Source organism: Benincasa hispida, chromosome 8 (assembly GCF_027475165.1).
Source record: "Benincasa hispida cultivar pf3 chromosome 8, pf3_genome.v1.1, whole genome shotgun sequence".
Classification (NCBI taxonomy): domain Eukaryota; kingdom Viridiplantae; phylum Streptophyta; class Magnoliopsida; order Cucurbitales; family Cucurbitaceae; genus Benincasa; species Benincasa hispida.
In genome coordinates, this window is record NC_143485.1 from 49721431 (window position 1) to 49726835 (window position 5405).

The following is a 5405-nucleotide window of genomic DNA, read 5'->3' on the forward strand; positions in this document are numbered from 1 at the left end:
TATCAAAAGACGTAATCTGAACATATTGAATAAGAGAAAAAAGAGATTAATATTTTTATTCCTCCAATTTCTACGTGATCGTATATCTTCCATTTCATTGTTCTATTACTGGTTCTTGTTCCAACTCCCTACCCATCTCCATCTTCCGAGACTCTTTTGCTTGCTGAAAAGGAATTGGATTAACGCTCCTATGAGTAGAAGAAATCCAAGTTTAATGCAGTTCATATAACGTATCCATAATACTACTATGGTTTGTTATTAATTTCTTGCGACAAAGGAAGACAGAGATCGGATAAAACACAACCAGAAACCAACTTCCAGCAATTAACATAACAGATCAAACAAATATTACATTAAGTTGAAAATGCTATTGGCTTAAGAAAAAGGGGATTTTTCTTGACAAGAGCAATCCCCATATCTTCAGTCATGTCCACGTCTTTGGCCATCATATTGTCATCACCTACCTTCCAATCAAACCACTGTAAAAGGTTAGCCAACACGTATTCGATTGACGCAAAAGCAAAATTCATGCCTGGGCAGATTCTTCTCCCAGCACCAAATGGGAGGCAATGGCACTCTTGTCCTTTGAAATCAACTGGGTTGTTCATAAATCTCTCTGGAATGAAATCCTCTGGGTTTTCCCAGATTCTTGGATCCCTCTGAATCGCCCAAATATTGAAAAACACTCTGGTTTTTGATGGAATACAACACCCTCCTAGCTTTACCATTTCAGATGTTTCTCGAGGTAATAATAGAGGAGCAGGTGGATGCACCCTCAATGATTCCTTGATAACACATTTTAGATATTCCATTCTAAGGATATCATTGTCATCTATCTTTGACTTTTTTCCCACCACTCTTCTTACTTCTTCTTGTGCTTTCTTCATCATGCTTGGATTTCTTGCTAGCTCTGCTATTGTCCATTCCAATACTGATGCAGTCGTATCCGTTCCAGCTATAAACATATCCTGAAACAATAATCTGATACACTGAGCCCTCCCTTCCTATTTGAGGATGTTATGGAGTCCACAAATAATGGGGAAAAAAAAAACGTAAAACAATAGAGAATCGACACAAAGATTTACATGGTTCACTAAGTGCGTTACCTACGTCCATAGACAAAGAGAGAGCAATTTTATTAGGGAGAAAATTATATTCCAATAGATGATATGTTTGTGTGCGTATAGGAAGGAGAAATACCTCTAACACTGATTTTAGACTGTCTTGAGTGAATTCAAAACCAAGATCATCCTTCTGTTGAACTTGGAGAAGAATGTCCACAAAATCTTCTCTGTCACCTTGAGAATCATGTTTCTTCTTTGTCTTGTGTTCTGCAATCAACTGTTCAAGAAAAGTATCAAGTGCACGAGAAGTTTCTTTCAATTGACCAATTAAGCCAGTGATATTGTCAACCCATCCAAAACCAGGGAAAAAATCTCCCACACTAAAAGCCACAACTAACTTAGCCATCTTTCTTGTTAGTTCACCAAATCTGCTCTTTCCATTTTCATCTTCAAACTTCTCTCCAAATATACATCTTGAAACTATGTTATTAGAGGTTGAGGTAATCAAGTCACTAAGATTAACAGATAAACCTGCAGATCTGGCTTTATGTACCTTATTCACCAAGACTTCAACTTCTTCTTCCCTCACATACTGAAATTCTTGCACTCTTTTCTGACTTAAAAGTTCAAGAGTGCAAATCTTTTTTAATCCTCTCCAGTAGTTCCCATATGGAGAAAAGCCAACATCTTTGTATCCATAGAAAAACAAATTGGCAGCGGTTGATTTGGGTCTGTTAGAGAAACTGATATCATGATTCTTAAATATCTCTCTGGCCATCTCTGCTGAGGAAACCACAAGGGTTGGAGTGAATCCCAGTCGCAGAAACATGAGAGAACCATACTTTTTAGAGAGAGCTTGAAGGGATCGATGAGGATATCTGCCCAGCTGAAGAAGGTTTCCAATTATTGGCAGCTTTGGTGGTGATGGAGGTAAGTTCACTCTTTTGGCTCTAAACAACTTGAGAACAAGAAGGAATAGTATGAAAAATAGAGAGAAATTCAAAAGATTGAACTGATCCATATGATTAGTCAAGTTGGTAGACCCAGTGTAACTGCAATTTTAGATCTATCTTTTCTGGATTGGTTAAGCATATATTATATGTTACCCATGTTCCACCTAATAAAAAAATTGCCCATATCCTGCATTGTGAGTTATTAATATTAAATCTTCATCAAACCATTTTAATATTACAAAATGTGTCACACCCCTCCATTTAAATAATAAGTCAGTGCTGGTTTGACCTTGTGGAGTGATAGCTGTTCCTTGTAATGTAATCCATTGAGAATATATGAACTAAGCAAAGTGGTGGGAACACAATATCTTATTATATTTGTGTGATATGATAGAAAGAGATTGTGCTTCCAAAGATCATGCATGCTATTATTTGAGTTGGAAATAAGAAATACCTCAATTTTGTTTTTGTTAATTAATTTAAAATAATTAAGAAATAAAATTTTAATTTTAATTTTAATAGTGATGAACTTAATTAATTATAATTCTTTTAAGTTAACTCATAGATGTTATCACGGCCAACAAGAGCATAGCTCAACTGGCATAATGTTCATACTATCAACCTCGTGGTTTATAAAAGAAGGTTATATCAACTTTCATATACATTCACCATCCATATTTAATATAGAAAACGTGAGAGAATGAAGTTGATAGAACACTTCTATAGAAGAAGGTTATATCAACTACCGTAGGACTAAGTTCACATTAAACAGTAAATTAACAATCATACAAATTAAAATTTACAAATTGCGAATATGAAATAACTCAACAACAATATATTTCTAGATATAATATGGTACAGGCTTGAGATGCAGGGGTTTTTTCTTGCAAATAGTGAGTCCATTTTCTTCATCAACGTCCAAAACAGAGCCATGAGGAAGCTTCCAATCAAACCAGTAAAGAACATTTGCCAATGCAAACTCAAAGGAAGTAATTGCAAACGATATTCCAGCACACTTTCTTCTCCCACTCCCAAATGGAATGAACTCAAAGTCATGACCTTTGTAATCAATTGAATTCTGTATGAATCTCTCTGGGACGAACTCGTTTGGCTTTTCCCAAATCATGGGGTCCCTTTGAATTGCCCAAACATTCACAAAAACTCTGGTTTTTGATGGAATGTGGTAGCCTTCAATCTCAACTTCTCCTGCTGATTCTCGAGGCACTAAGAAAGGAGCCGGCGGGTGTAATCTCAAAGTTTCTTTTATCACACAGTGCATGTACTCCATCTTTTCTATATCTTCCATTTCAATCTTTGGCTTATTTCCAACTATTGTTCTGATCTCTTCTTGGACTTTCTTCATGGCTGCAGGGTTTCTCATCAGCTCTGTCATTGCCCATTCTAAACTTGTTGCAGTTGTGTCACTTCCACCTACAAACATATCCTGCAATTTGGAGACAAAAATGGCTTCAGGTTAGAGCACGTCAAAAGTGATTTTGGTCATCAGCAGATGTGAGAGAGAGAAAAAGAAAAAAGAACAAACCAGTAGGATTGCTTTTAGCCTATCTAGACTAAAATCATGATAGTCAAACATGTCATCCTGTTGGAGCTGCAGCATAATATCCACAAAATCCTTTTCTTCATCAGATTTACCAACACTCATCTTTGTCCTGTGTTCTTCAATTATCTTATCAAAGAAGCCATCCAATATTTTGGAGGTTGTTTTCAGTTCCCTAATGAAGCCTCTAACTACATCAATCCATCCAAAAGAAGGGAAGAAATCCCCAACAGAAAATGCTGTAATTAACACCAAAATCCTTCTTGACACATCTCCAAATCTACTCTCCCCATTTTCATCCTCAAACTTCTCTCCCAAAACACATCTCGATATTATATTGGTCGTCGTCGACATGAACATCTGTTTAAGATTCACACACTCGTCCCCACAAATGACATCACAACTTTTACGACGAATCCTATCAATAAGCAAACCAACTTCCTCATCTCTCACATATTGAAATGCCTCCACTCTTTTGGCACTTAAAAGCTCAAGAACACACATTTTTTTGGCTTGTCTCCAATATTCTCCATATGGAGAAAAAGCCAAGTCTTGGCATCCATAGAGCAAGTGCTTTCCTGGTGTGGTTTGAGGCCTATTGGAGAATTTAAGGTCATGGGTCTTCATTATCTCTCTAGCCATTTTTGGTGATGAAACCACTAGAGTTGGGGTCTGGCCCAGCTTTAAGAACATTAGAGGCCCATATTTCTTGGAAAGGGCAGCTAGAGATTGGTGAGGCAGGGCTCCTAGCTGGTGAAGGTTGCCAATGATGGGCAATTTGGGAGGTGAAGGAGGGAATTTAGTGATCTTTTTGTTGCCTCTAAACAGCTTAAGAAAAATTAGGAAGAAGAAGAAACAAAGAGAGAAAGAGATGAGATTGAAGTGAAGGGTGCCTCCATATGGAGCTTGATCCATTTTGAGATGTGGGTTTGAGAATTTTGCAAGTTCTCCAAGGTTTATTTACGAGGAAATGAATATTAAAATATAGTCCATCCAATGCATGATTTTGTATATTTAAATGGATATTCTTAAATTATTTTGAACTACTTTTGGAATTGTTTACCATAATCATAATAATAATATAAAAGAATGAATATAAAAGTCGGTTAATTATGATAGAGGATGATCCTGTATAGGTGCAAGAGTAACTTGAATTATTTTGCAAGCATAATTGATACACAAATTCAATTTGAGCTATATATTATAAGAACGCATGTTATCCAACATTAAAGTATCTATTTTTTTAAAAAATGTTTAATAATTTTATTAAAACAAATGGGTCTTATTTGATAAGGTTTCCTTTCTTTACAGAAGCCCAATAAGAAGAGTACCACTTTATTTGGCCTAGAAACAAAGACAAGAAATTTTCATATGTGATTCACTTTCGGTCACATAGTAGAGAAAAATAAATTGAGTAAAAATTTCAGGTAATCAACCTTATCTCCTCATGTCAATTTCATTCTCTCACTTAGGGTTCTAAAGCTCTCTAACTACTCTTTCTTACTCTTGGTCATTTCATGTAGATCGAAGAAGAATTATTTTTGAAAAAAATGAGCATGCAACTTATGAGATGAAATGAGAAGAAAAAGATATGCACAAGGATTATAGTGGCCAAGTCTAATAGACCTACATCCATTGTCAAATGTATAAGTTTCTTCTTTTATTTAAAAGATTTTTTAAGGTGTTTTAAATTTTTTCATATTTCGTATGTCATCTCTATTTTTCCTTCCAAATCTGTTTTATATACACAGATATGTTTGTAAGGAGGTTACAAAATAGGTAAACTAAAAAACAACTTTTTCAGATTATTTATTGTTTCGACAAATAGTA

The 5405-nt window shown here is 35.4% G+C and overlaps 2 protein-coding genes across 2 annotated transcripts; both read right to left on the minus strand.

Moving 5' to 3' along the window:
- Positions 1 to 231: 231 nt before the first annotated feature.
- On the minus strand, positions 232 to 2132 carry LOC120084089 (phenylacetaldehyde oxime monooxygenase CYP71AN24-like). Its single transcript, XM_039039988.2, has 2 exons — positions 1201 to 2132; positions 232 to 968 (listed from the first exon to the last, which is right to left on the minus strand). The coding sequence occupies exons 1-2, from the start codon at positions 2083 to 2085 to the stop codon at positions 354 to 356; spliced, it is 1500 nt and encodes a 499-aa protein (XP_038895916.2). The 5' UTR covers positions 2086 to 2132; the 3' UTR covers positions 232 to 353.
- Positions 2133 to 2710: 578 nt separating this feature from the next.
- Positions 2711 to 4529, minus strand: LOC120083697 (phenylacetaldehyde oxime monooxygenase CYP71AN24-like). Its single transcript, XM_039039537.2, has 2 exons — positions 3561 to 4529; positions 2711 to 3461 (listed from the first exon to the last, which is right to left on the minus strand). Exons 1-2 carry the CDS (start codon positions 4488 to 4490, stop codon positions 2859 to 2861), a joined length of 1533 nt encoding a protein of 510 aa, XP_038895465.1. The 5' UTR covers positions 4491 to 4529; the 3' UTR covers positions 2711 to 2858.
- Between the last annotated feature and the right edge of the window lie 876 nt (positions 4530 to 5405).